Source organism: Tauraco erythrolophus, chromosome 11 (genome assembly GCF_009769465.1).
Source record: "Tauraco erythrolophus isolate bTauEry1 chromosome 11, bTauEry1.pri, whole genome shotgun sequence".
Taxonomy (NCBI): Eukaryota; Metazoa; Chordata; class Aves; order Musophagiformes; family Musophagidae; genus Tauraco; species Tauraco erythrolophus.
The window spans coordinates 16365414-16381074 of NC_141475.1; the positions used below are offsets into that span (position 1 = coordinate 16365414).

Here is a 15661-nt window from a genome sequence, read left to right on the forward strand (position 1 = left end):
ATTATTGCAGCAGATATATTAGGGAATTTGTGGGATTAAAATTCAAGATTATGCACTGTGTAAGACAATAAAGAAGTTAGTTTAATTTTTGAGAGGAACTTCAAATGCAACAGACCTGCTAGGACAACATCTACCAGTATACTGTGGTTTTCCTTAAGGTTTGTTACTGGAGTGAAGTTCTCTACTTAATAAAGCTGAGTGTAAACAGAGCATTTCTAGTTCTCACCTTTTCAGGGGAAAGCTAAGTGAACAACTGAACTTACTATGTTACTGGGTTTGAATTTTCAAAGGTAGCTGCCTTTCCTCTGTCCTCTGCAAAAAATGCCTGGAGAAAATGAAACGTCAAGATATTGCTATGATTTCATGGCCTGTCTCTTCATGGATGTTTGGACTGGGGACACTGCCACCTAAAACTTGGGAGGATTGGTGAACAGGATCATGCTCCCTTCAGCTTTTCAGGGTCACCAGGGTGAAGCAGCCCTGATAGGAGATGAGATTCAAAGAATGAGCTTTGGTTGTCATCAGCTTTCCAGTACAAGAGGACTTTGAGATGCTACTCCATGAGGTCTTTTGCGTGAGTTTCCATCAGTTCTCTGGACCCAAGTCTTTCTTATGTCCATATTCCACTGGATTTTTAGATGAGAAAGGATTTCAGGACTAGGCTAGTGGAGAGAATGGCTTCCTAAAACATACTTTGTGAATTTTGTATTTGATCAGCTACAATTTTGCTTTCTTTTCTCTCCTTCACCTCACAGCGTAACTATCATCCCAATGAGCTGAGAGATCACCAGACCTGCTCTAAATAAATATGTGCATGAGGCTCTGTTTCATGCCAGATAAGCACAAAAAGGCTTTGCGACAGATGTGGGGCTGGTCTCCCAGAATTTCTCCTGACTGAGCAGAGCAGGCAAAATGGGATGAGAGTCCTGTGCAAAGGGCCATGAGTGCTTTGTGCCTGGACTGCTGCTAGCATTTCAAGCCCTGTTCCTGGTAACAGAGAACTGCTCCAAAAATACAGCCTTTGTCTCACTGCTAATGCTTACAGGGCATCAGCCAACTGTGAGCACTGCCAGCCCCTGCCTCAGAGCTCCATCAGCTCCTTCTTTTCAGGAGCCAATTCACTCCTTACACGGGACGTAGGGCAGTTGCAATACCTGGATCTTGCAGGGCCACCTGGCTACGTGACTTCTTACTGTTGCTTTCCTAAGGTCACAGTGCATTTCACCTTTGGAGTCCTATGCTAGTGTGACAGTGGCATTTTACTGTGTGCCTTCATGCAAGGTGGCCCAGGTTCTACTCTGCTGTAGCAGTGGTTGTTTTTCCCTTTCTCTTTTACTCTGATTGTTCCAGCTCCTGTGCTTCCTGGCCTCTGCTTCTTCTGCAGGGGTAAAGAGATCCTTGACAGCTGCTGGAGCTGTGGGCTTGACGCTGGATGGAGATCGAATCTGCACAGTGCTTCCTGTTACGCTCTTTAACAGATGAAAGTGCGCAGCTGCACATAAATGACTGTAAAATCTGAGAATTTAGGGACTGACAGTCCCTGCTAGAGAATTCTGCTGGATTTTGTGCTGTCAAATATGAGCTCTGCAAGATGAAGTTGGGGCAGGACAGTAGGAGCAATGGGACATGGACAGGCAGATTTGGAGGGCTAAGGTTTTCCTCTCTTTGTCTCCAGTAGAAAGGGAGGAGGAGTGCCCTTGAAATTTCTGCCAAGTGTTTCCACTCACTTTGGGGGAGCTGCTCTGTTTTCTGTTAGCAGAAAATGTGGCCTATGACTTCTTCCCCAGCAACGTGGACAAAGGGGTTCTGCATGAATGTCAAAAGCAACCAGCACTTTTCATATCGCTGATGCTGTACGTGGGGCCTGAACAATCTATTTCTTGATCTGGCTCCACGTGGCTTTGGCAGTGTCCTCAGTGGTGGATGGGAAATTTGTTAGTACTGCAGGAAAGCGTACTCTTAGCTTCATGATCTCGGACACAGTTGTATTGTTTAGGCCTTTTGATTTCAGTACTTTCTGACTAAGGATCTGCGTTCTCTGCCTCATCTTGCTAGTCCAGTCCACGCTCATCTGCAAGGACAGAGAAAAATTATATTGTGGTTCTGGCATTGGGTGTCTCAGCCATATTCGGCCTATCTGTCTTGGCTTGCCCCAGTGTTTGGATATAAGATCTGTCAAAGGGGCCATGCCAGGACTGCATGGGGAGTCCAGTGAATTCTAGAGGCCGGAAAGAGGATTCACTTCATGTCGTCTTCTTTGCCAGATGCCTCAGAAAGCCTTCTGAAGACACCTGCTTTCCTTCTGCACTCAGAGAACGGATTTCCCCTGTGTCCAGCACTCTTTTGGGGCTTGGATGGTTTCCTGGAATCATCCCTCATTCTCCCTTTTTCTGACCTGTCCCACGGCATAAAGCTAAATAGATTTAGTCATTGGTAGATGAAGAGAATGAAAGTGAGTGAAGGGGATGCCATTCTGATAATGTCACTGACCCCAGGAGCCAAGTTTGACAGATTTCAAGGAAAAATCAAGAATATTAGATTGAATTAAAGCTGTGGTTATCCATCAACCCTCTGATGGCTGTTTGTTCCCATGTATGCTCCACATGTAAGTTTTAGCTTTGGTGGATCATTTAGTGGAGAATTTTTCAGTCAAGGACAAATCTCCTGCTGCTCTGCAGCAAGCTAGAGCTGTTATTACAGAACAGGCAGGCACTGAGGATGGGCAGTGTTGTTGGTTCAGACCCAGTTCATAAGGAACAGTGCTGTGATTTGCTCTGATTGTGACTTGGTCTTTGTAGAAGACAACTGTGCTGTGAGAAGAGAAAACAAGCTGCTAGTTAAGCAGCTGAGGAACGAATTTCCAGCATGTTGGATAACTGTAAGCAGGAGGCTTGGCAGAACAGCTCAAAATGCAGTTATGATGGAAGGTCTTGTGTTATTTACAGGATGCGAGGGTGTGGTGGCATTCCTCTGGCTGGCATCTGAACAAAAAAAGTGGTGTAGCAACCTAGTCCTTTCAGAACAGAAAAACAGATACCAGAGAGTAACTGAGAACAGAAAACCATCCCAGAGGAGCCCAAAGTGCTTTTGCAACCTTGGAGTCAAGTTCTGCTTGATATGTACACGTGCCCCTCTGGCTGACTTGGAGCGAAAGGAGAATGTGTTCCCGAGTCTTCAAGGGAATGGCTTTGCTCATCACTGGAGAGCTGCCACGTGTCTTCTGCAAGAGGCACCTGGCGCTGACTAGTCAGATTGGGATGAGAGCTTGAGGAGGCTGGGGACATTTTTCTCCTATGCAGCCTCCAAAGCTCTCCCCTATCCTACTTCCACTGTTCTTTTCCAGTGTCATCAACTCCCTTTGTAAATTGGTGGAATTGGTGTTGGCTTCTTCAGGGGGAATATCCTGAAGGTGAAATTGAATTTTGGGGAGGAAGACTCCATTACATTGAGCAAACGAGCAGTGGAGCGGGTCTAATTTAGTAAGCAGGGCTGCTGAGGTATTTTGAAGACATCCACAAAGAAGTCACCTTTTTATGTGACATGCAGTGTTGACCACCTCGTTTCACACAGAGTGTGGCAATGCCAGGGCCCACGCAAGTGCTGAGAAGGACAGTCAGGTATACAAAGTTTGAATAAGTTGTTGTTTTAAATGTGGAAGAAAGATGACTGACTAAGCCATATAAAATCTTGAGTGCTTGGTGGACGGTGCCATGGTTAGATGAGTTTCTTCATTTCCTAGCAAGCCAGCAAAAGGAAGTACTTTTTGACACAACATGTACTTTGTGAAACACGGTGCTGCAAGGCACTGACTATACCAAAAATATAAGTGATTAGAAACCAATGAGAGACATTCCCAGCAGATAAGTTCATCAGTGCTGTTAAAGACAAAGCTGCAAATACTGCCTCAGGTTTGTGAAATCCTGAAGCCAGAGACTGCATGGAGAATCCAGAGGGAAAGTTATTATGCTGTACTTTCCTTTCTTTTATGCTCTTCCCCTGAAAATAGTCAGCAGCAGTTGCCTGAGACAGGATGTTAGGATAGATGGACGTGTTATGTACCTCCCTGAGGTTGTTATGCCTTTGTAAAAAGCACAGTAACAGTGAAGGATTGAGGAAAGCAAAGGCAGAACAGCCTCTCCTGCAAGGAGCTGCATGTTTGCACTGAAGAAGCTTGACCTGGTTTGTGGCCGCTGTTGTTACCTTGTAAGAAGATCCAAGAGAGGGGTCCTGGTGAGTCTCCCTCAATGTAACATCTTGATGGTGTGAGCAGAAATGGCCCGCCTAGACCGTGTGTAGCCCTTGCCAAATGTGTGCTCTCAGTCCTGGAGGATGGAACTGATAAAGAAATTTGTCCCCTGGCACGTTTTATCTCTGCAATTGCAGTTCTCAGATAAATGACATCTTGTGCTATTTCCAAAGGGAATTTTATGTGTTCTACACACTTAAAAATACAGACACCGTATGGACACCGTGTACAGTGTTAAGCAGGGTGTATCAGCAAGCTGTTCTTATAAGCACGCTTTCTGCCCCTTCTTCCTGCTGTTCTGCTTGTCAGCTGCTCTCAGACTTCATCATACATATTCGTCAGACCTTAAAGCACCTCCTTGACTTGCACTTCATATTCTTTGTAGGCTTTCAGCTTTCAGACACTCTTCTCTTAGTTTGGCTAATATGACTCTGGAGTAAGTCCATTGGATGAGCAGGCTGGAAACCTGACATGAGTTTGGAGGGTGACTCTCCACTATCCAAAGCAGAGTTGCACAGCGATGTAGGGCCTCCCTCTGAAAGTTCTGGCTCCAGCTCTGGAAGCAGTCTAACCCTGATATGGTGGTCTCTGAGACCTTAGTATTTTAGCCAAGCAGGTCACTGCAGTAACACCACTGCTGGTTTTGGTGTCAGGGAATTCTGGGTGTTTGTGACAGCATCGCCCTTTGCTGTACAGGCACACCCTTTGAATCTGGGCTCTTTTTTTTTTTTTTTTTCTTTTTTCCCCTTGCATCATGAAATATCCCTCTCCATTGGCACACAGGATTTGAGCTAGCTGGATGGCTTCCACCAGGGCACATGGGAACTGGAAAAAACAGGATGCTGGATGCTGCTTTTAAGATTGGTTTTAAGTAATATTTTGGAGAAAGAAGCTGATTTCTTTTACAAGGGGATGCTAGGTCCCTGCAGTGTGTTCTGTCACCATATCACACGATAGGAGCAGAATCAGTAGGACACTGGTGTATCACTCTGCAAAGAGCAGATTCCTTTGTTTGCCTCCCATATTTGACTAAACTGGTATCATAGAATCATAGAATGGTTAGGGTTGGAAAGGACCTCAAAGATCATCTAGTTCCAACCCCCCTGCCATGGGCAGGAACACCCTCCACTACACCAGGTTGCTCAAAGCCTCATCCAACCTGGCCTTGAACACTTCCAGGGATAGGGCATCCACAACTTCTCTAGGCAACCTGTTCCAGTGCCTCACCACCTTCAGAGTGAAGAATTTCTTCCTTATATCTAATCTAAATCTCCCCTCTTTCAGTTTAAATCCATTGCCCCTTGTCCTATCACTACATGCCCTTGTAAAAAATCCACAAAAATCACAGGGCTGAGTCTCCCCACTCCCCTCCCACCCCTGCCTGCTTGTGCCAACAGTCCTCTCAAAGTGTACTTTGTAACTAAAGACTCTCCTAAAGAGCAGACTCTTTCAGTTCTTCTGCATAACAAAAACTTGTGCCGCTCATAAGTAGATTTGCAATTACCGAGGGAAGCAGAAGAATCAGTGCAACCGAGCTGCATCAGATCTGGCTTACCATCCTGTCTTAAAGAAGCCCCTGAAATTCAACACACATCACTCGGGCATAGCTGAGAGACTTCTGCGGGGATCTTTCCTTTGAACAACATTCCTTTTCTGCAGGGTCTGCTGTTTGCAGCAGAATTGTCAAGGAACCACTGAGTGCCTGTCTAGTGTCTTTATGACAAAGGCTTTTTGTTTTTTGACTAGCCTCGAATTTCATGTATTTCTTACAGTAGTCAAGCATAGGAATTGCCTGGCCAAAGTGGAAGATCCTGAGATTTATCATGAGCTTAGAAATTGGTTCTCTGCTAATAACATCTGGTGTGTGGTTAGTGCCATCTGAGCAATTCCAAGCATCCAGGAGGTTAAACTTCCTTAGCTTTCGGGGCTTACAGGAGGGTAATGATTTTATAGAGATGAAAAAAAAAAAAAAAAACATGTCCAAGGTTATGCATCAAACTAGGTAGAACTGGGAGAAAATTCAAGGGCCCTGACTATGCTGGGTCCTGTGGAAGGATTAAGCAGTAGAAAGGAGGGAGGCGTTGCTATATGTGGGTGATCCCTAGCCTTCCCTATAGAAGAGATCACCTTCTATAGAAGACAAGGAAGATCCCTTCTATATGTTTTCTCCCTAAGCTGCCAGGGATCATGAGGGGGACATACACCCGGCATAGTGGTTTTTGGCCACTCTGGTGAGATGAATGGGCACTACCCATGCCTTAAACAGCGGGCATGTCAGCTCCCTGCAAACGGGGATTGGCTTAGTGTGTGTTAGATCCTGGGCTGAGGCTCTGCATCCCTACAAAATGTGGTTGGTTTCCCAGTGACAGATTTCCATATATCCAAGAAAACACACCTGGAGCTGAGGCATGCAGTGCCACAGAGCGAGCTTCCCTACAAGGGCTCTGTGCTGCTTCTTGCTGGAAGTGCTGAATCAATGAGGGCAAATCAATCAGTTGAATCAAAAGCAATTCCCAGCATTTCTGGTCTCCTCAGAGATGTGATTGCTTCCTGGATCCCTCTGGAGTTTCCCTGCATGGGAGTTCACTTGCCTCAGGGCCTTGGATGTGTCTCTAGAATTTAAACATACAGCTGTACTGATGTCAGTGGGGACTTAGGCTGATTTCCTTTATGAGGAGGATGTACTTATGTTTCTTCCCAGGTGCTGGGGGAGCAGTATGATGCTCACTTTCTTTCAATAGGATTGCTAAAAATCATTGCTTAAGACAATAGTCAGGTCTGTGCAAGACTGGCTGCAAGTAACAGGAGACTTCTGCTAGAGCACAAGCTAATGGTTTGGAGAGGGCACACTTGAAATGCAAGGTCAGCCAATGATCAGTGCCAGAATACCACATCATTGCTATTGATTGAGGAAATGAGCATCCAAACCTCTCGTTTTGTGGAGATTAAGTTACCTGCAAAGTAAAAAGGAACAAGGGGAAGAAGATATCAATGAGAATGCCAGCTCAGGTGTTGGATTTCTCTAAAGAAAATCTCAATTTTAATTCTGTAGGCTTTCTTCTGGTGTGCGAGGGAGAGAGAGTTGTTGGGAGAAGGACACTTCTAATTTTGTTCAGTTCTCCTTTCCCTCTCTTCTGTCTGCGTGCATGTGCTGAAGTGTGTAAAGCATCCGAGTGTCCCAGTTCTTATAATCCTTCACCAACAGCACTCTGTCCCTAGGCTGAATCTATGGTGCTTTGGGTCCTTGAGCAGGACTGGAGAGGGTACATTGGGATCTTCCGAACTCCAGTGTGGGGCTGAAGGGCAGGTACCAGGCATGTTTGTTCTGTGCTGCAGCTATTTTTGACAGCTGCTGTTGCACAGACTTGTGCTGCTTCTCAAGTCAGATCAGATGGCAAAGTCAAGAGGTGAGCAGAGAAGCTCAGTAATGAGGAGCAGCGACTAACATCATTCTTACTTTGCGGAACGGCACTGCGCAGCTGCCTGCATGCTCCAGCCAGCCTCTTGCCATTAACCTGGGGTCTTTTGCTTCTGGAAAGAAGGGGCAAGCTCCTGGCTGTATACCCCACACATAAGCTTGTGTGCATTGTTTATGCACAACTGAGGGTCATTATGTCCCTAAAGGTCTTCAGCAGCCTGGCCATGGTATCTTTATGGTTTGCTTGCCTCCTGTGCTGGTGATGTACAGAATACATTTGTGATCTTAAGAAGTTGAAGATGATTTGTGAGGAACCACTTTAGCTTTCTAAGCCAGCTTGCAAAGCCTTTCTGGCACAGGAAGTCTGCAAGGACAGGGGTGTTACAGTAAATCATGGTCCCAGCAGCTTACTGGGAGCTTTGTAGGCTGTGCAGGAGTGGGTGATGCAGGGGTCAAGGAAGAAAATCACGGCTGTGCACTGTGTGAACTGTCTCCTCCCTAGCAGCCTGATGTGGAATGTGAACAAGGCTATGCAGATGGTGAAGTCTAAGTTGGAGACAGAAGCAGTGCAAGGTAGGGTCTGGATCTAGCTTGACTCACAGAAGAACTCCCATGATATGTTTCTGCTGTGTGCAATGTTCAGCAAATCCTCCTTTGTGGAGCCTTTCTGAGCACCCCACTGCTCTTTTGAGCTCTCTCTAGTTCCCATGCAGCAGAAGTGTCCCTCAATTCAGTGACTGCCCTGAACGTCACCCCATTCAGTTTGATGAAAACAGGTTAGACTAACAGAGCGGCATCTTTATATGCTTCATTTCCTTTTGGTGGCAATGGTTGCACATCTAAGGCATCAGGAAGGAAGACTTCAAGAAGGTGCCCAAAATTAGGAAATGCATATGTTAGAAATAAATGTTTGTGTAATTTTTTCTTGTGGTCAGTTTCTTCAAAGACAAGCCTGTGTGTTCCTCCTTATTTGCACAAAGCTGGTCATGAAATAGCAGCAGATCCCAGCACACACTGCAGTTCTTCTGAAATTCTGTGATGGATGGAGAGCATCTCTGCATTGTTTGGCTTTTTTTTTTTTTTTTAATGGGAAGAATAGTCTCAGTGTCATGTGCATCAGAGACCCAGTTCATTCAAGGATGTATCCCAAATGTAGCTGTTATGTAAAAGTAAAATCTCTTTTCTCTGCCTTTATTCTCCTTGTACCACAGTGCTTGGAGTAGAAATAAATCATATTTTCCTGCAACTGAAGGAACAGCAATTAAATTCTGTCTGTAGAACTTATTTGCTCACCTGTGTCACTCTGAGCTGACTGTTTAGTAAAATAACCAAAACACTTTGCCTACAGATGCTGCTCCTAATTCTCACATTTTCTGCTTTTCTCATGCTTGTAAGCATACTTACCTGTTACAATGCCAAGTTTTATAGCTTGGGAAGGTTTTAAACTAGTTACACAGCTAGGAAAACAGGACTTCTTTAAAGTGCTTCAGACAGAAGTGGTAACTGAACTCCAGTCTCTTACTTAGCAAAACACCAGCTTTGCCAAACAACCTTTTCAAAGAACATCACACAGCTATGACTGCAAATTGTGTGTTTTGCCTAGTAGCAGCAAGAGACTTCTTAAATACCAATGAACCTACTTTGATGCCATGAGAGCTGGTCCTTCAGCTAAAATATTTTTTTTGTGTTTGACCCTACAAGTTCTGGGTTTGGTCTTTACAAACAACTCCACAGGGCTTCTACAAATTTCACAAGGTTGTCTGTAATCCCTGTTCCCACCTCCTCCCAGGCAGTCCTGGTACTGAGATGGAAAGAAGAGAAATCAAATGGCCCACTGGTGCTATTAAGTACTTGGGTCAAGTACCAATCTTGATATTTTTCTTCTTTGTATTTGCACTTACAAGCTTGCTGAGCTGGAGCGCCTGTTTCTGCTGTACATACACGTGGTTCTCTCAGCTTGTGTTTGGGCTGTTGAAACCTGGGGTGAAAGCTTTGTGCCAGGGTAGTGTATGCCGTGTAATATTGGGTAATGGGATTCCTTGAAATCCCTTCACATTTCAAATAGATTTATGAATAAGGGGAGACAGTTTCAACACATTGCAAACCCCTAAAGCCTTAGTGAATCCTGAATTTGGCCATCTCAACTATTTATAGAACACTCTATGCCCATTCTAAATATATTTTCCTCAAGAGGACCTCATCTCAATCCCCCTGCTCCGCAGCTTTAATTGGATCAGCAATGCTGCTATGATCTCTTAGCAAAAATTCCTTCTTTAGCTCTGTGGCAGAGCTGCAGATGTTGCTGGTCCAGGCCTTGAAGGGGAAATTCTGTGCCAGGCAGAGCTCAAGGGTTTAGATTTAAACTCTGCAGCCAGCCAGGTAGAGAGATACTGATAATATATTGGATAATTTCCTGTAGCCATTGCCTGAGTACTTTTTTATATTCCTCCCCTGCTAGTAGGTCTAGAGTTCTGGAGGGGGGAAAACAAGTCACTTATTGGCAGTATATGGCACCTTTCGCTTTTCGGAGTCTTCAGCCTTGCAAACTAGGCTTCGTGGTGGGCACACAAAACATTTTCTTTCTAGAGGAAGTGTAAAGAGAGTTCTGTGGGCAGAAAGCATTTTCTATTGCAAGGATGCTTGGAATTGGTGTTCTCTTTGTCTTTCTCTGCTATAGGGAAGAGAAGTGTCTCTTCTGTGGCAGTACCTACAGGACAGTGCTTGGAGAGCTGTGCCTATGGCTCTACGGGAGGGTTCTTCCTGAAATGTTTTCCACACACCAGGAGCAGAAGCCCCCTCTTTGCTAGCTGGTATTTTATGACCCCTCTGGCAGTAGAGCAGGCTGTGCAGGCTTTGTCCAGTGCAAACTTTGCTTTGTGTTAGTGAAGGCAGGAGTGCTATAAAATGATGTAGAACTAACATTGCAGGAATGGTTCCTGCTCTCTTCTGGCTTTGGAGGTTGATCATACATGTTCACTGTTTCCAGGCAGATGAACATGGGGCATTCAGAAAGCAGGACTTGAGTCTCACTTGCTGTTGATTGAATGGGGTCAGACTGTCAACTCTATTGCTCCCACATAAAGACAGAGGATCTGTTCAGGCTAAGGAGAGCAACTCGTTCCACAGTGGATTCCGTAGTGGAGAATCTCTACCTTTTAGAAAAATTATATGATTTTCTTTTTCAGTTAAAGACTCTGGCTGTACCATAGGATAGAAGTTTTGGTGCAAAGGGCACGCTGTGGAACTTCACAGCACATTTTCCATCCTTCAAGTTTAAAAATGTTTAGAAAAATACATCCTTTATTGAATTCTATAGGTTTGAACAATTTCTTCTGTAGGATAGTTACATTCTGTCTGCCTCTCTCAGGAACATCTGCAGATCTGCATGGCAGATGCTGCAGATCACAGCCCTGAGTGGAAGATTTTAGAGCAGTGTAGAGGCAGGATGGGCCATCAGGACCCTACATATCTTGAATAGCTGTGCTGCCCCACAGTAAGGGGCAATACTGACTTTTATGCTCAGAAAAAAGCAACTGCTCCCTGTCCCTGTGATGTGATTGACCCAGACTCCATTCCATGGGTCTTGGACTCAACTTACAACTGGTCTGTAAAGCACTAAGACTGCTTGCAGTGGTTCAAGGACAGGATTTGGAAGCAGTGTGTCAGTACTGTCTCCAGACATCATGTCCATTTAGGTAGCCATTAGAAATCACCTTCTTCTGGCTGCAACAAAGGAGTGACTACTGCTTACTTGGCCTCAGGGACAGAGAAGCCTGTGCAAGGCTTTGCTGCTCCATAGATTGGGGTAATGTAGCTGACGGTGTATCTAAGCCTCGCAAAATGTCTTTGAGGTTGACAGAAGCTTTTCTTGGTTATTACCCTTTAAGGATGAATGGGGCAGCATGTGGCAAGATCGCAGAATGGGATTAGCTCAGGACTTAGCAAGAAGAGTTTCTTAGCAGTCCTCCAGAGCTATTTCCTTCTCTTGCAGCCTCTGGAGCTGCATGAAATGGAAACGGTTATGTCCTTGCCTGCCTGGCAGGAAAATCATCCCAGCTCATTGCAGGAAAATGAACTGGGTCCAGTGCTCTTGGAAGCAGTGAAACAGGTAAAGTGTATTTAACGAGGAATTTCACATGGGGGATTGCACAGTTTTCCTGAATATTGCCCCAAGACTCATTCCCCTTCACACACAGGCTTCTTCCTACAGTCTCCTCAGCTCTTCCAAAGAATCAGTGTCAGCATAGCTTTAGATTTTGCTCCAGTCATGGCTTACCTGTTTTCATGCAGATAGCGTTTCCTTGCCCCTTTCCTAGCACAGGGAAGGACAGGTGAGTCTCTTTGAAAGCACTGCTGTGCCACTCAGACTAGTGCAGCGCTCTGCGCCTTGGGGGGGTGCTGCTGCTGCACTCTGCCAGAGAGACCCGCTCAGTTCAGGCGGTGTCTGTGATCCCATGGGGATGCATTAACTCACTAAATGCTTTGCAGTACCTGGAGCTGTGCCAGGATGGGTGCTCGGACTCTGGTACTGATCATTTGTGTTAGCCTTTCAGTAAAGAAACCCTGCTAATGTATCTGTCTGTGGTTCCTGGTCTGACAGTGGGATTGGTACCTCTCTGGCTGACCTCGTCAGGCCTCTGGCTAGTTATTTGCAGTGATGTCTCTCTAAGACAGGCTTCCTTGCAGTGAAAGGTCCCCATTTGACCGCTCTTGAAATAAGCAAACTATAGTGCCTTTCGAAAAGTAGAGTGAGTAACACATGCCAACAAAAACTAGTACGTTTGTGCTTGTAAGAAATAATGATATATCCCTTTTCCAGTGCTTATAGTAGATTCAGCATCTCCATTCAGAGTTACTGGCCTTAGTTCCCTCATGGCCTGGGTGTGTTGTCTGAACTGAAGCTGGGAAGGAATCAAGAGCATTTAACCACAAGTTGAACACCAGGAGTGAAAGAGCCCAGAAAGCAGAAGCAGACTACAGAGTAGTCAAAGTGCAGATCTCAATCTTAAGCCTAATTTGATCATTGAATGAGGTGCTACTATCTCAGCTACTGTGTGGAGTCTCTTCTCAGTCTGCTGTTCGTGTTCTGTGAACAGAGTATAGTGGTATGTATAGAATACACAGTGAAAAACTGGCTTTGTGCAACTGGTGTGGGCAGTGCAGGGTGAAGGGAAGTGTCTGGTTTTGGGGATGAAAATAGAAATCTGTCTTCATGTCTGTGCTCTGGGGAGTTGATCAGACATTTTATGGCAGGATACCATCATTACAGCTTGAAGAACCAGTTTCAGAGCTGGCGTCTGTAATTGCCTGATAGTTTAACCTGTCTCCATTCCCCTATAAGAGGAGGACGTATTGCCTTCATTCATGTTGCTTTGTTCATCAGTGAACGTAAAGCGAATTGTAAAATCTGACCTGCTTAAACTGACGTTTGTAGCTATTCATTCACTCGTGCACAAACCAACCACCTGATGCCGGTCCAGCTTTTTTCTTATACCAGAGAGAAAATAAGAACAGTGAGTCAATTAATATTCTTTTTTTTTCTTTTTGAAGTGTTGGGGAAGCATTTGGATACCATGTAAATAAGTGACAATACGGTGAAAAACTGGTTTAGAAGGTGTTTAAGAAGTTAAATTTAGTCCTGGAAGTAGCTTTGCTGTGTTTTACCAGAGGCTTTTGCTTTTTTCCGTTGCTCCCAGTGTGATGTTTAGGATGGACTTCACCCGTTCCTAGGAGTGCAGGGAAGGTCCTGTCCTGAGTCAGGTGGGACTAAAGGTTGGCTGAATGCTGGACCTGATGTATGTTTGTGTTACCCAAGCAGTGATGGGTACCTCTGGGTGCTTTTTTTGCCTGCTAGACATGGGATAGGTTTTAATCCCAGTTAAATCCTGTATCCTAGATGTGTTTGCCTTCTCTTGAAAGGACTTCTTTTCCTCTCTTTTGCAGGCATGGTTCAGAAACTTGACCAGAAGCTGCCTGTAGCCAACGAGTACCTGCTGCTTTCAGGCGGTGTGCGGGAAGGTGTGGTGGACATTGATCTTGATGAGCTGAATGTTTATGCACGAGGTACAGACTATGACATGGACTTCACCCTGCTTGTGCCTGCGCTGAAGCTGCATGACCGCAACCAACCAGTCACTCTGGATATGCGCCACTCGGCTTTGTGCCACTCCTGGCTCAGCCTGCGTCTGTTTGATGAAGGAACTATCAGCAAATGGAAGGACTGCTGCACGATCGTTGACCATATCAACGGAGCTACCAATTATTTCTTCTCTCCAACAAAAGTCGCAGACTGGTTCTATGACTCCATTAGCATAGTCCTCTCTGAGATCCAGAAAAAGCCCCAGCGAGGGATGCCAAAGGTGGAGAAGGTAGAAAAAAATGGGACTATCATATCCATCATTTTGGGAGTGGGCAGCAGCCGCATGCTGTACGATATTGTCCCTGTTGTGTCCTTCAAAGGTTGGCCAGCTGTGGCCCAGAGCTGGCTGATGGAGAACCACTTCTGGGATGGGAAGATCACAGAGGAGGAAGTCATAAGTGGGTTTTACTTAGTGCCTGCATGTTCCTACAAGGGGAAGAAGGACAATGAATGGAGGCTGTCATTTGCCAGAAGTGAAGTGCAACTGAAAAAGTGCATCTCCAGCAGCCTCATGCAAGCCTATCAGGCCTGCAAAGCTATCATCATCAAATTGCTGTCCCGCCCCAAAGCCATTAGTCCATATCACTTGCGGAGCATGATGCTGTGGGCTTGTGACAGGCTACCAGCCAACTACTTGGCCCAGGAGGATTACGCAGCCCATTTCCTCTTGGGTCTCATTGATGATCTCCAGCACTGCTTGGTCAACAAGATGTGCCCTAACTATTTCATCCCCCAGTGCAACATGCTGGAGCACCTCTCTGAAGAAACTGTCATGCTGCATGCGCGGAAGCTGTCCTCAGTTCGCTCAGACCCTGCCGAACACCTTCGAACTGCCATCGAACATGTCAAAGCAGCCAACCGGCTAACGCTAGAGCTCCAACGACGGGGCAGCACCACCAGCATCCCCTCCCCTCAGTCAGATGGAGGGGACACCAACCAGCCTGATGACCGATTAGCCAAAAAGTTACAACAGCTAGTGACTGAGAACCCCGGAAAGTCCATCTCCGTCTTCATTAACCCAGATGATGTCACAAGGCCCCATTTCAGAATTGATGATAAATTTTTCTGAGCTTTCATCAATGTTTCTTGGGGTTTTTTCTTTTGTTTCATTTTTAAAAACTCTTGCAGCGTGCAGGTTTTTTTGTTTGGTTTTCCTTGATGACTTAGTCTCTTCTTTTTTACATATCCAGCGTAGATTGGATCTGTTGAGAACAATCTGAATAAATTATAATTCCTGGTTCTGCAGGACGGTGCAGATTTTGAAACAGTATATTACTATTTCATATGCTGCTTTGATTTTTTTCACCCACTCAGCCCCGTTGTCTGTGAGTAGTTTCTAAAGGAGAACATGCACCATAAACACACATGCCACAGTGTAATGTTGATTTTTTTTTTTCAAGCTTCCGTAATTTATGTACATTTTTAGGTCTGGGGAAGGGAGAACTCACCTTCCGTTGCTTCAGAAATTCACTTCTTTTTCCATGAGCTTCCATCACCCTAAAGAAATGAGGAGAGACCCTGGGTTGGAAAGCACTACTGGTAATCTGATGAGGCCAAATCTACTGGGCTGAAGTCCAGTTCGTCTGTTCATCACACTTCTCACACTAGGGGAGAAAGTTGACTTTAAAATTGACGATGCAGCTTTTGGGGGAAAGAGTTGTTTCTGTTTTGATCTACTTTCTGAATGTAATTGTTTATAATTGGACCTTGTACAGTCCAGAGGGTTGTTTCTGCTGCTTTTCCATGCGGAATAAGGTTATGGAATGTTAGTTTTAGTGTGTGTAATTATTCAAAGCCTTATTTAAATTCTATTAAAGAACATACCATTATAAATGTTAATTGCACTAATGAAAGCTCT

General features: G+C 45.1%; 1 protein-coding gene across 1 annotated transcript in view; it reads left to right on the forward strand.

Annotated features, from left to right (window-relative positions):
* The window catches only part of MB21D2 (Mab-21 domain containing 2), a 59873-nt gene extending 45001 nt beyond the window's left edge, over window positions 1–14872 (forward strand). The window contains exon 2 of the mRNA XM_009987639.2: window positions 13608–14872. Within this exon, the coding sequence (XP_009985941.2) occupies window positions 13608–14872 (1265 nt within the window). The remainder of the gene's footprint in view (window positions 1–13607) is intronic.
* Window positions 14873–15661: the final 789 nt, after the last annotated feature.